Consider the following 14,207-nt stretch of genomic DNA (forward strand, 5'->3'; position numbering starts at 1 on the left):
GTATTTGAGTTTCACGTTCTACTGTGGCCTTATGTGAACTACTGCTACACTGTTAAAAAGTCAGTTGTTTATTGTTGTTTTAGCAGTTGCTTTACTGTCCTAGGTATTATCTTGTGTCTTTTTCGGGCCTCGTGCGTTGTTTTGAAGTTACTACATGCTGATAAGCTGCCAACCTGGCACCCCTGGCTGTGTTTCATTTGTTTTCCGTGTTTTTCTCCTTTTGTCTCTTCTACCCTCACCTGGGATTCATTTGTTTTTCTGTAGAAAGCAATGAGGGCAAGAGGAAGCCGTCACAGGTGGCTGCTGTGGCAACAGAAGGCTGGGATTAGATTTCACACCCCATGTGTATGTTTGTGCGTGTATAGAAAGTTATTTCTTAGTGTGATAAGAGAATAGAGAACATCTAAGTGAGTGCCTCGGGTAGAGTTTATTGCTTCCCCTAAATCTGAATAAAACATAGGTTATTCATAGTGTATAGCGGAGTCCACTTCTCATCTGGTCATGTCTTTTTTTTCCTTCTCTCTCTCTGTGGAACAAGGGCATTGTGTTGTTTAAGAGGACATGCCATGTTTAACGTTCTCGTGAGACCAGTCTGTTGCAAATTTCCAAATAATCTTATAGAGAGTTCAACTTTTTGTCAACAGTGATGCTGTCTCTGCTGAGCAGCTGTAATTTCTGCTGTGACTGTGTAATCGCTCCTCTAGCTTGGAAAGGATTTGATGACGCTCACAGGGCCAACAATTGACTCAGCCTGCTATGGAGCACAAAAAAAGGCTGTGTTGTCTCTCTGACTATTTGTGTGTGTTTCAGTGCATGAATGTTTACAGCTTTCTGAATCATTGCCCAACAAAAGGACCTCTGGCACCAGTAGCCATGTCGTGCCTCTCCAAAACAATTTGGGTCACACCCAGAGAAACAGATACGAGGGGGTTCTGAGAAATACTGGGAGCCATTATCCTCTATTTGATGTCTACAGAGAATTAGGTGGAAGAGATTAAAATGAGGGGATGTGATGGAAAGTTAGGATGGAAAGTACATGAAATAAACTTGAGATATTGTTAAGTGTTTACACGGGTGAAAAGGGGACAGGAAAAAAAACTTCAAGTCATGGGAGCAAGCAAAAATTAAATACTCTGACAGAGACAAAGAATGGGCCAAAGAGGGTAAATAAAGCAAAAGATAAGTAAGAGGGAAGATGACAGGGTTGTGTGATCGCCCACTTGAAAGAAGTGCAGGTATATAACTGAAGTGGGAGAAAAGCTCAAGTGAATCCAAGGCTATCGACAAAAAGTGAGAATATACTGTAAAGTAAAATCACTGCAGTCAAAGGAGGAAGGAAACATAAAAAAGAGAGAGAGGAAAAAGAAAAATAAGTTTATTATAACATGATTCATAAAGTGAGAAAAGTAGCCGACTTATTTTAGATACAGTGTTGTCACGGGGCAGCAGCATCACCAAGGGTGTGCTCTAATATACAGTAAGACATGAAGTCATTTAAAATACCCAGAGGGCTGTGTATTTCATTCATTCATTTTTCATTTTCCACAAATGAGATGAGACTGCGCAAAAACAAGACTATAAGCTGATTTTATGTCCCCTGTGGGCCCATTTTCTGATAACAGAGATTTACAAGTCAAACCATTATAGAAACGTAAACCAAACGTTGACATGGCTCCACATAAAAACTCCACTTGCACTGGAGTAAAATCTGATTTCTCTTCCACAGTGATTACTGCAATTTTTAATGCAAGATCCACCGGTTTTTTTTCTGGATTTCCCATGTAGTTCAGCTGCAAAGAAGCAAAAGACAAACAAAAGATCCACTCCCCTGTGCAACAACCATCGTCACGCAACTAAGGTAGGATTTACAAGTGCAGCTACTTTAGATATACTGCAAATATAGCATTAGGATGAGATAAGAGACAGTTTTTCAAAGGGACGGGGTTTCTCTACTTACTTTTTCTATTAAATAGTTTTATTTAAAAAATCTAATGATCTTTTTTTATGCATATCTACAATTTTATCACTTGTCTCGCATAAGTGATCAGTGTGTCAGGCTGCACTTGAACTTTGCCGGTCGGTTCTCAGATGCCTCCTTTTGGAATATTAATACGTTTTCCATCAGGCATGACAAAATTTTGTCTTTTAGATTGACTGCAAAATGCTAAGAGTGCTCTGCTGGAATTATTTTGACCTGAACAAAAGGAAAATGAAGGGAAAGACATGTAGAGATGGACTGATAGACAGAGAAAGAGAAAAGTCTTTTTAATTGGTAGTCAATCATTGTCAATGTCAAACGTTTGAAGGAATGACTGATTTATTCAGTGGTGAAAGAGACAGCTTAGAGCTGAGTTCACACATATTAGACAGATTTGAAGGAGTAAGGGGAACTTTTTCTGAAAATTCATTGGATGATAATTAACTAGTTCTCTGCAGGGATGGTGTGTGGACAACAGACTAAAGATCATGTGGGTCTGAAAAGTAAATCCAGTGTGCAAGTACCTCTAAGCTGCATTGCTTCTACTGGCTGGAAGAGTCCCCTGGGTCCCTACCCACCTCCTGATGGGGACAAAAAACAAAAAAAGATGGTTAAAATCTTCAACTTTCATTACTATTATACTGGAACTTTGGTAAACCATTTTCCAATAAGTTTATAATCTCAATTTCTATTTTCATGTCATGTGTAGTAAAAAAGATTACATTCATTTTCAAATTTATGGTCAATTGGGGTTATATAGATGAAAAAGCGAGCTACAGTGTAACTAACAGTTCTCTACCGTGTACGACTTCAGCATCCAGATCATGAACTCAAGGTTTCAAAACATTAGTCAGCAATGTAAGAATGGCTGCATCCAGATTTTATATACAGTCTGTGGTTCAGATAAACTTTTTGCTCATGTCTTCCTTGTGGACCTTCCTTCTTCCCTACAATCTCTATTTCCTTTCTTTTCTTCTTTGTTTTGTTTATCTCTTTTAAATATTGGCAGCAGCTCAGTAGATCCATAATAAGGACACCAAATCCTGTGCCTGCAGTGAAGATTTGCCGTGAAAGCACACTGCACATGCTATCACACATAAAGTAATATAACTACATATGAAATATGACCACAAGTAGCACTTTGTGCACATAATCCTGTCAGCAAAGCTTAGAGATAATAAAATGTAGGAAATCAGTAGATCCTGTAGTTGTTCCCTGTGGAGCCAGAGTGTAATTAGCTTTCATGGCTGCAACTTTCCTTTGAGAAAACTTTGATAAGGGTAATCTATTTCCTCCCACTCTGAGGCAGCTCTGAGCCCACCACTATAGCCAGCTGCAGAATTTCCTCTATCACTGTAGGTAGTGGAAGCACTGTATGCTATCAGGGCGGTTTGCAGTAATGACAGCGGGCGTGTTCTTGCTTTTATGTTGGATCATCCCTCATACCAGAAACTTGCGCATCTCATGTTGCCTTGTTATAAAAGTTTTAATGCATAAAGTCTGAACACATTAATAACTGAAGTCTTGTAATGGCCTGTCATCCTTCATCAGAAGTAGCGCCAAATAAAAAGAAAGGAGTGTTTTTGTGAAATGTACTCAAGAACATTTACACATCTAACTTTTTTAGGCACGGTTGGAGAAAAGAAAGAGAGACATTAAAAGTATCTTGTTAACAGTAACGATGAATCATTATCAACATTGCCCGGCAAGTCTGACACATAGTTTAGTTTATCTCTTAGGTCTATATCACACCATACTTTTGCTGTCCTGTGTGACTTCATGCTGACAACCAGCATTTGAACAAAAAAAATGCATTAATGAAGGACCATTTGTTAGGTTTAATTCAGCAAAAAACAATAATCCAAGTCTAAAGACACAGTCCATCCAGGAGCATGACATAGCAATAAACTAAAAATATAACTTTTCTATTACCTGAACTGAAACTCGTGATAGGCGGAAACTTCTCTAAGAGGTGTGTGAAGAGGGATAGAAAATGTACTGTTTTCATCCAGTGCAGTAAATGGTGTCAAAGATGCCTCTCTAGGGTGCTGCTGTTTCTCTGGTGAGAAACTTCTCCTGAGAAAGACTCTTCTAACTGCCCGAGTCAAGAAACCTTGGTCACCTTGTGTGTCGCCTCTTCACCGCTACACTGGAGGGAGGCCCAGTAGTTTTCGATGCTGTGCTGCATTGCAGTGCACCTCTCTTTTTGTTGTGTCCGAACAGAGGGCTGCAGTGGGAAGATAACTTCTCTCTTCCATGACTTATTGGCAACACTATACTGTTTTCTCCTCTGTTGTGTCCTCCTCGTGGAATATCAGCTCAACCATTTGGGGATCTTTGAACCCTTAATACCAGACAGACTGCAGTGCTATTAAAGCTTTTTAAGTATTTTCTGTATTTTTACTGAATGCCATTAAGGTGGCTCTTTACCTATTCACTACTAGCCTTCTTGTCCTTGACCATAGCCATGCTGTCTGCCTTACCGTCTGTGGCTTGTCTTGCTTGCTAGTGTTCTATATTATGCTGTACTTAGGTTAAAATTGAGCAAAAATGTATTTTTGTTTACTTATCCTTTTTCTTTTGTTTTGTTTCTCTCATACCTGATTTGTTTTCTTATCATCTACATTTGTCACTGCCAGACTTAGTATAATATGTCAAGCTAGAAATGTAAGACAGTAATGATGATGACATACCTTTTTGAGGAATCCAAGTTTCTTTTTAATAGTAAGCCATCAGTAATCTGGTGTCATGTTGTGAGCTCCTTTGCTGGGCTCCCACACAGGTCTACAATATCTTTTCAGATAGTGTCGCTGGATAAATAGTACCGACAAATTTTGAAATGTAGTTCAATACTTCAGGTCATCATTGTTCTTCCACTGAATGTCAGTCAATAATCCTCTGATTCACTGGCCTGCAGCACCATGGAAAGCAGTCCTCTGCCTGCAGTTCCCTGCTCACTGAGAAAGTTGAACATATAGCTACCTCTAGCAGCAAATGAACTTAAATTAGCACAAAGTGTGGAAGATCAGAGAGCCAACTTAGCTCTGTACAAAGGTAAATAAAATCCACCTCCCAGCATCTCTAAAACTGAATGATCAATGTGTAATCTTTGTTTAATTGTTTAGTTTAAGTAGATGATTGGGGAGCTGGCAACTTTCAGCACCATGGGGAGCTGCCTTACATGCAGCGTTTACCTGTCACACAGTTCTTCTGTGAGGTTGTGATTTAAATATTTTGAAAGTAACATAACAGATGTCTTCATCTAGAAATGTAAAACCAGTTGGTTAAAATCCAATAACTTGGTTTCTAAATTATAATTTTTTTCCACAGTTGCCTTGACAATCCAATATCTGGATTGTTTGCTGGGGCCAAACGAAGTTCACAACTCTTTTTCTTTAATTTCCTAAATTTTCCCTTATTATTTCTGAGGCCAAAACTACTTTTCATCTCCACAAAGAAATGTGCTTTTCTGATGTTTGTTTGTCAAGGAGTTTTCAAGCCTTGACAAACCCACTTTTCCACTCAGATTCTGAGGGAAGTGACAACAAGAGACATCCATAATTTTGCTTTGAAAAAGATAACATGCAATTGCAATAGTGCCTGCATGACAGAGCAAAATATGAGAGCTGACTGGGGGTTGTTTCTAAAAGAGTCTATGGCAATTTCATGTACTTACATGCTGAACATTATCTCATTATTATTTGGATGCTAAATTACTTGTGTTCTCATTGGGCATGTCAACAGCATGCACATTGTACTGGCACTGAAGTCTTGATGAGGAACTGATTAGGATATGTATATAGCATATAAAAATATCTATTGGGATGCTGAGACATTTATACTCTCATCCAATTTGCTGGTATGTTTCATGCTCTATGAGTTTTCTCTTTTCATCCTATGTGGAACGTCAGAGGTGTAATTGGATTTATAAATGCCCCCAAGAGCCCTGAGCAGAGATGTGAATTGTTGTGTGATGGAAATGCCATATTTGCTAACATTTTTCACCTCGCACAGTGGGACAACCCAGGCAGGTAGGATCTCAGAAGCTGATAGGGTTTATGATTACGGTCTGTGCTCAGGCAGACTGACAAAGCCTTTCTCTGGAGTCACTCGAGTGAAACTGAGTTTCCCTGCCAATGTTACAGACACGAAGCTCATTAAGAAACACACCACACTGCCTACTTTTAAACATCTTCTGCACGCTTCCCCTTCTCATCTCTTTCCCACTTGCCTCTAACATACCTATGCGCGCACACGCACGTACACACAGAAGCTTAATTTTGTTTCATCATTCTTGTTTTCCTTTTCTACACCGTCTTTCTTTTTCTTTCACCATCTGCAGCTACTGTGTGGGAGTTGCGTGACTGTAAACTTACTGCTGGGACACCCCGCTTCCCTTTGCTTTGTTTCATACTTTTTGATCTTTATTATTCAAAATTGGCTCTCCTACTGCCGCTCTTGTACTTTATCTCCCAGTTGCTCCTGCCTCTCGCACAACGGAGTTGGGGGGGGGGGGTCAGAAGAGTATCTGACTCAAGTGAGCCTGAACTGTATCTTTTAAAAACAGAGAGGGGTGACATGACTAATCTGGTATAACAACTCAATAACAATGAACAACTGTCAAAATAGTGAATATGTCTCCATGGCTTTTATTTCCAAGCATGTGTTTGAGCAAAGGGTTGGTAAAAGCCTTTTCACATCTGTTACCCATTCATCCATTCAACCATGTTTCTTTTGCATCTTTCAGATATTCTTTTAGTATTTTTTTAACATACCTACAATGTGCAATCATTGACATCAGTATTTTTAATGGAAAATGTTACAATGTATTGCAAAAGCCAACTTTAATGTAAACAATATAATTAACTTTGGTTGAGATGTATCTTTATTGGTGTTTATTGTTGTGTACCTTGTTGACTCTCTCTCAGTGTAAGCTACAAGGCTAAATAATAGATGCAAATGGAGATAAGCATTTGGCAGCTGAAGGACAAATGCTTAATCTAATTTCCAAGTCTTGCTCCAACTTTACCCGGTATTACTGTAAATGTCAGAGTACCATTTAACACAAGCTACATAACTATTAATTTATACTGCGCATAAATGTCTTGTATGAGCTCCTAAATGTCAAACTCAAGTGTTTCATAATCATTTAGCTCATAAGCTGCTTATTGGACTTTTCAATTCAGCTATTCACATACTGTTTCACAGTACACAATGCAAGAGTAAGAAATGTGTTTTGAAAGAAGATCATATTATTAATAAAGTTAACTAAAACTAAAGACTTCAAGTTACACCAGAAAAATGAGCCATCATTTTATCCATCTTCTAATCTGGGTCTGGGTTGTAAAGCCACTAATCTAAGCAGAGACACCAAGAACCAAGCCAGCTGAGAGACGAAATCTCTCCTGCATGTCCTGGATCTGTTTCAGGTCCTCCTCGCAGTGGGGAATCCCCAGAACATCTCACCTAGAAGATTAGAAGGCATCCTTGTCAGATACCTGAACCGCCTTAATTTGCTCCTTTCAGTGTGGAGGAATAACAGCTCCACTATGAGCCAATTGAAAACTCTAAGCCAGCCACTCTGTAGAGGAAGCTCATTTTCACCATTTGTGTCCCTGATCACATTCTTTTGGTCACTACTCAGAGTTTGTGACCACAGGTGAGGGCAAGAGAGTAAATCAACCAGTAAACTGCCAGCTTCGCTTTAACCTCCTCTCTTTATCTGGGGTAGTAACTCATTCCCAATCTGAAGTGGGCACTAAACCCTTTTGCAACTGAGGACCATGGTGTCAAACTTTGAGGTGCGAATTTCCTCCCGGCCCCTTCACACTTGGCTGAAAGCTGCCCCAGTGTGTATTGGAGATTGTTCTTTAATGAAGCCACAAAACCACATCATTCTTTAAAAGCAGAGATGAGATCATAAGAGCCAATGAACCAGATACCATCTGCCCATCACTGTCACGGTTCTGGGTCATTTTGACCCAGCATTTTCAGTTTCTTGTATTTTGGTATTTTTCTGTATTATCGTTTATTTTCTGATTCTTTAGTTTTCCCATTTTGAATATTATAATCCTAAGTTTCAGTGTTATTCTGGTTAAGAGTTTGTTCTTAGGTTAGTTCAGTGTCTAGTCTGTGCCTGCATGTTTCCTGTTTTACTTTGAAGGTCCATGTCTCATGTTAGTGTGTCCAGTGTTACTCTCCCCTGTGTTGTCATTATGTTTAATTCGACTCAGCTGTGTCCTCATGTGTCGCCAGTTCTCCTGATCACCTCATGTGTGTATTTAAGTCCTCAGTCTTCCTGTGTTCATAGTTCCTCGGTATTGTCACTGTTGGCTCAGTTATCTTAGTTTTCCCAGTGTAGGTTTTCAGTTAGCTCTCACCCATGTTTGCCTTCGTTTGAGTTGTATTCAATTCCACATGTTTAACATTAGTAAATGAAATATAGGAATCTCCGATTTCTTAGACGTTTATTAGCTTTGAAAAAAAGCACCTGAAACACCTAGACCCAAACAGACGGTAGCAATGCGCTGCAAAATAAAGGAAAAGTTTCTCTCCTGACTACTGCTTGACAACCTTATTAATCCTCGTAGCAGCCTATTTCGTGAAAACAACTGCAGCATCAGCAAGAGTATGCGAATCTGCGGAGATAAAAGATATGTTCTAAACAGAACAGAGCACACAGAGAGGAGAGTATTTCTGTTACTCACATCAGCACAGGTACAGAACCCGACAGTAACTTTTCACTGAACCAAACACATTCACACAGACATCAGAGGCCTACAAAGAGTGGCGCAACAGAGTAGTCGATTAATAATTTACAGATACACTGTCACATACCCGAGAAATGAAAGCCCTGGTTATGTGCCCTATTTATGAAGTGTACTTTCATTTTAAAAGAGGGGCCTGCCTCTGTCCGTGGTGCTAAAAAGCGTCTGTGCCCATTCTCCACAGGAAATGAAGCCGTTGAACGCTTCAGACAGACACAACACTGCTCAGTTGTGGCTTATGTAATTTAATTGTATTAACTACGGGGACACGAGTTCGAATTCCACAACAAATGCGCGCGACTGACAGGAAATTTGTGTTTGTAATGTACACCCAAAACAGCGCTTTGACATGCCTCCCAAATCCTGCCTGCGCTCTACTGTGAACACAGAAAAAAATCCCCTGATGAAAATCAATGACACGGTTAGTGAGAGAGAGAGAGAGAGAGAGAGAGAGGAGGCGGTGTCTGCTGACAGAGGAGGAGGAGAAAGCGCCCGGTCCTCTAGTCCTTGCTGCTCGCTTTTACCGTCAATCCCACAAGCAGTCGGGTTCTACCGGAGTGTGCCCGGGGCTGTGGACTTATTTTACCCCGGGAATCAGAAGTGGACACCAACGAACTATTCCAGGTGGGCAGTTCACTGCGTCTCGTCGCTGGTGTGAATTTGAAAAGAAATCTAAATTTGAAGTGTTATAGGGAGAAAGCAGCTGAAAGCCAAGACAAAGGTCCGTGGGGGCAGCAATTGTGTTGACGCCGATAATTGCTTTTTTTTTTTTCTTTCTTTCTTTTAATTAGCGGATGGGAAGCTCGCGAGCTAATGTTATGCTGTGCCCCATCTGCCGCGGTAACAACTCTCCAGTGTTTATAATCCGATTAGATGGAGCCTCAGCAGTTTGATGAAATGATCACTCTGCGCCCCGTGCAGTCTTTCAGTGTGGGTCCGTTTGTTGCTTCATTGTGACATTCTGACCCATGATGCGTCACAGCGTGAGAGTTGTGTGTTCTCTAAAGTGCTCCATCTCACTTCATCTACACTTTGCAGCATCCTCCGCTCCCCATGTGTTTTCTCACTCTTTTCTTACCCCCCTCTCTCCTCTCTCTCTCTTCTCTTCTTTTCTGTGTTTCCTTTCAGAAGATGTTCTTCTTTCTGCTACCTGTCGTGGCTCTCTTGCTGAGCAGAGAAACGGTGGTCTCCGCTAACAATAATGAGAAATGGCTGGGAACCGTGGCTCAGTATAAGGACAGATCCTGGAACAGATTCAGAGATGTGAGTTGCTCTGAGAAACACAACATCTAGCCAAAAGCGGCGTTTTAATTAGCTTCAATGCGAATCTTTTCATGTGTTTGTGTTTATCTGTTTGGATTTGTGTGTGTGTGAGAGAGAGCACACTGCACCCTTGATACACCCTGTGAGTACTTGAGCACTTGCCAGCAGGCATAATCCACCTTGTAGAAACTCAGCAGGTTCAAACCCCGGCTGAAAGCCAATCAGACTTATCGACAGACATTGCACTTCTGTACATGATGGGGAAGAAATCTTGCCAGCTTTTGCTTTGATTGATTGAACGGTATTGCCACTGAACTGCCTTTTTTTTCTTCTGGTAATGCTGTCACGAAGTCATAGGGTGTCATTCTGTTATACAGGGCTTTCATTAACAATAATTAATCTCAGTTTCTGTTGGGATCAGAAGACATGGGTGTGTGCTATGTGATTTTAACATACAGAACACCTTTGCAGTTAATGTTTATTTTTTTGTCCATAAGCCTTTTCTGCTTACCTAAAACAATATTAATGTTTGATGCAAACTTTATATAGCAGCTATTATATGTAGAGGTATGTGTGTTTTTAAGCTGTGCACATAAACGATGAATCAAAGGGGCATGTTTCCTCAAGGGTAAGGTGAAAATCCTGGATGGTATTCTCATTTCATGGAAGACAAAGCCATAAAAATGTGCAGTCTTTGGTTCGAATCACATCTTCAACACAGACCTGAAAATAAATGTTTGCAGTGTTATCTGACAGCATGAATTTATCAGCTTTAAAGCTGCTAAAACAGATATTAAAGTGTATACAATGCACCTCAACTATAACCCGCTGTGTTCCTACTGTATTGGGACTCTGTCTTGATCTTCTATCAACTCTGCATGATCAAACAGTTCTAAAGCATCCTATTATTGGAAAGTGCTTGGCCTCCATCTCTATGTGTGTAACACAGCTGTCTGCTGGGGGAGCCCTAAATGGGTTAAGATACCTCTCAAGCAATCTTTAATAATTTAAGTGAGAATAAATCTGAATACCCAGACGTCTTGATGCATGACACGTGTTCTTCAAATAATTAGGAAAAGCCTGTGCTCCTCTTTAAGTATTTTGAGATGCAAACTTTTCCACCAATGTTTTAGGTTTGGCCTAATGTGAACTAACACACATCACCAGACTAATAGTGACAGCAGTGTTGCCATACTCTTAACATCATGATGCGCTTTTCTGCATTCCCCAGAGATTTCAGCAGACAGAGGGGTAACTTTGGCCTTATTAGAGCTGGCCTTCCCCACATAGTACTGTTACTGTGATGTGAGAGGTGGTCATTGCAGTATACACTCAGTTTGAGCTCTACTACCTGCAGTGTGTGTGTGTGTGTGTGTGTGTGTGTGTGTCCACTTTATTCCCTTCTCTGGTCTCCTGTGCAATTGAAAGTCATTAACAGGAAACTGTCAGTGGAGAGCTGAGGACAGGAGACGAGAAGGAGGAAAAGGAGGGGAAATGAGGAGCAAATATATAGGGGGGAAAGGCTGTGACATTTACTGTATGGTTAATATTTCAAACAACGCTACTAACCAAATGCGGGAGCTGCTGTAGTGTTTACGTGTGTCTTTGTGTCCCTGTGTGTGAGTGTACTGTCACACCTATCACGTTGGGAAACCTGCTGGTTGCGATTTGTCCAACTGTGTCTTCTTTCCTTCACAATTTATTCCTAGTGATTTCTCTCCTCCTGTGTCTGGCACCAAACTCTTTAATATCACAGACAGTAAGAAGACTGCTCTGTATGAATCAGTTTCAAACTATAAAACAACTGTCTAAATTTGATGACTGCGGAAATTCTGATCTTCAGGGACAGTACTAGGGTTGGGCAATAAATCCAATTTTATTTTCAGCTATATGTTTGAACTTCAATAGGTCCTAGCAACTATGAAAACAAAATAATAGAGATAAAATGACATTGTGCCACAATCCATTTTGCTATGATGCTCTCGTTTTGTCTTGTGTTAAAAATGAGCACATCCCTCTTTTTACAGCAGTGGCTTTTACAGCTCCTTTACAGCGTAACATTCCCAGTCAGGCTCAAATGTTTTATCTAGCTTTCATTTTTCTAGTTATTTTATACTGTTACCAGCCACTTTATTAGGTACATGTGTTTAGCTAATATTTCAAATATCTAATCACCCAATCATATGGCAGCAACTCAGTTCATTTAGGGATGTAAGCATTGTCAAGATAACTTTTTGAAGCTCAAACCAAGTATCAAAATGGGGAAGAAAAGTGATTTAAGAGGCTTTGAATGTGACATGGTTGTTGAAGCCAGATGGGTTCAATTCAATTCAATTCAATTCAATTCAATTCAATTCAATTTTATTTATATAGCGCCAAATCACAACAAAAGTCGCCTCAAGGCGCTTTATATTGTACAGTAGATAGCACAATAATAAATACAGAGAAAAACCCAACAATCATATGACCCCCTATGAGCAAGCACTTTGGCGACAGTGGGAAGGAAAAACTCCCTTTTAACAGGAAGAAACCTCCGGCAGAACCAGGCTCAGGGAGGGGCGGCCATCTGCTGCGACCGGTTGGGGTGAAAGAAGGAAAACAGGATGAAAGACATGCTGTGGAAGAGAGACAGAGATTAATAACAGATATGATTCGATGCAGAGAGGTCTATTAGCACATAGTGAGTGAGAAAGGTGACTGGAAGGGAAAAACTCAATGCATCATGGGAATCCCCGGCAGCCTACGTCTATTGCAGCATAACTAAGGGAGGATTCAGGGTCACCTGGTCCAGCCCTAACTATATGCTTTAGCAAAAAGGAAAGTTTTAAGCCTAATCTTGAAAGTAGAGATAGTGTCTGTCTCCCGAATCCAAACTGGAAGTTGGTTCCACAGAAGAGGGGCCTGAAAACTGAAGGCTCTGCCTCCCATTCTACTTTTAAATACTCTAGGAACAACAAGTAGGCCTGCAGTGCAAGAGCGAAGTGCTCTAATAGGGTGATATGGTACTACAAGGTCATTAAGATAAGATGGGGCCTGATTATTTAAGACCTTGTATGTGAGGAGCAGGATTTTGAATTCAATTCTGGATTTAACAGGAAGCCAATGAAGGGAAGCCAAAACAGGAGAAATATGCTCTCTCTTTCTAGTCCCTGTCAGTACTCTTGCTGCAGCATTTTGGATTAGCTGAAGGCTTCTCAGCGAGTTTTTAGGACTTCCTGATAATAGTGAATTACAGTAGTCCAGCCTGGAAGTAATAAATGCATGAACTAGTTTTTCAGCATCACTCTGAGACAGGATATTTCTAACTTTAGAGATGTTGCGCAAATGGAAGAAAGCAGTCTTACATATTTGTTTAATATGTGCATTGAAGGACATGTCCTGGTCAAAAATGACTCCAAGGTTTCTCACAGTGTTACTGGAGGCCAAGGTAATGCCATCCAGAGTAAGAATCTGCTTAGATACCATATTTCTAAGATTTTCAGGGCCGAGTACAATAACCTCAGTTTTATCTGAATTAAGAAGCAGAAAGTTAGCGGCCATCCAGGTCTTTATGTCTTTAAGACATTCCTGCAGTTTAACTAATTGGTGTGTGTTACCTGGCTTCATGGATAGATAGAGCTGCGTGTCATCTGCATAGCAGTGAAAATTTATGCTATTGGTCTGGGTTGGTCTGAGTATTTCAAAAACTGCTTATCTGCTGGGATTTTCCCACGCAAACATCTTTAGGGTTCACAGAGAAAGGTCCAAAAAAGAGAAAATACTGAGTGAGAGGTAGTTCTCTGAGCAAAAATGCCTTGTTGATGTTAGAGGCCAGAAGAGCATGGCCAGATGCTTTTAGGCTCATGGGAAGGCAAGAGTAACTCAAATAACCACTCATTACAACCAAGGCATGTGCAGAAGGTTATGCAGAGTAGTCTGTAGCATTACTGAGCTACAGCAGGAGTCAGCTAAGAACTGGAAACCCAGGCTGCAATTCTTATGGCCGTACAACCTGGAGTATGCCTGATCTCATCTGATCTCGGAAGTTTAATAGGGTCAGTCCTAGTTAGTGCTTGAATGGGAGACTGCCTGGGAATACCAGGTGTTCTAAGCTTATGGTGGCTGTAGCTCAGGAGGCAGAGCAGTTCAAAGACTAATCAGAAGGTTAGTAGTTCAACTGAGTGTTGTTGCTGACCATGGCCACCCCTTTATGACCACAG

At 40.6% G+C, this 14,207-nt stretch overlaps 1 protein-coding gene across 3 annotated transcripts in view; it reads left to right on the forward strand.

Moving 5' to 3' along the window:
- Nucleotides 1-9,204: 9,204 nt before the first annotated feature.
- Nucleotides 9,205-14,207, forward strand: part of spock1 (SPARC (osteonectin), cwcv and kazal like domains proteoglycan 1) — a 107,725-nt gene continuing 102,722 nt past the window's right edge. The window contains exons 1-2 of one of the 3 annotated variants that reach the window (XM_005467659.4): nucleotides 9,205-9,369; nucleotides 9,877-10,008. In XM_005467659.4, the coding sequence (XP_005467716.1) occupies nucleotides 9,877-10,008 (132 nt within the window). In that variant the 5' untranslated portion in view covers nucleotides 9,205-9,369. Of the gene's footprint in view, nucleotides 9,370-9,873; nucleotides 10,009-14,207 lie in introns of all 3 variants that reach the window. The other 2 variants (XM_005467658.4, XM_005467657.3) reach the window with 2 other exon arrangements.

This window comes from Oreochromis niloticus, linkage group LG2 (genome assembly GCF_001858045.2).
Source record: "Oreochromis niloticus isolate F11D_XX linkage group LG2, O_niloticus_UMD_NMBU, whole genome shotgun sequence".
Lineage (NCBI taxonomy): Eukaryota > Metazoa > Chordata > Actinopteri > Cichliformes > Cichlidae > Oreochromis > Oreochromis niloticus.